The sequence below is a fragment of the Phaethon lepturus genome, unplaced genomic scaffold (genome assembly GCF_000687285.1).
Source record: "Phaethon lepturus isolate BGI_N335 unplaced genomic scaffold, ASM68728v1 scaffold35231, whole genome shotgun sequence".
Lineage (NCBI taxonomy): Eukaryota > Metazoa > Chordata > Aves > Phaethontiformes > Phaethontidae > Phaethon > Phaethon lepturus.
The window spans coordinates 3,738-3,940 of record NW_010517572.1 but is presented as its reverse complement, the minus strand read 5'-3'; the positions used below and the strand labels follow the sequence as shown (position 1 = coordinate 3,940).

The 203-nt window shown below is 55.7% G+C and overlaps 1 protein-coding gene across 1 annotated transcript in view; it reads left to right on the top strand.

Moving 5' to 3' along the window:
• Positions 1-5: 5 nt before the first annotated feature.
• The window catches only part of EVX1 (even-skipped homeobox 1), a gene marked incomplete at its 5' end in the record, with an annotated part of 1,338 nt that continues 1,140 nt past the window's right edge, over positions 6-203 (top strand). The window contains one exon of the mRNA XM_010296446.1: positions 6-23. Coding sequence (XP_010294748.1) covers positions 6-23 — 18 coding nt within the window. The remainder of the gene's footprint in view (positions 24-203) is intronic.

The following is a 203-nucleotide window of genomic DNA, read 5'->3' as shown; positions in this document are numbered from 1 at the left end:
ATCTGCCAGAAACCACCATCAAGGTACACACAGCTCGGACATGTTTCCAATTAGCACGATATAAATCTATATGGCCAAACTTCCTTGCAAAACTCGGGAAAGCACTTCGCCAGCACAACCCTCCCTCTCTTCCCCCCTCCAACCCACCTCCCGCCCCTTTCCTGGCCCTGCCCGCACCCTGCAGCAAGCAGCACTGCGGGAGA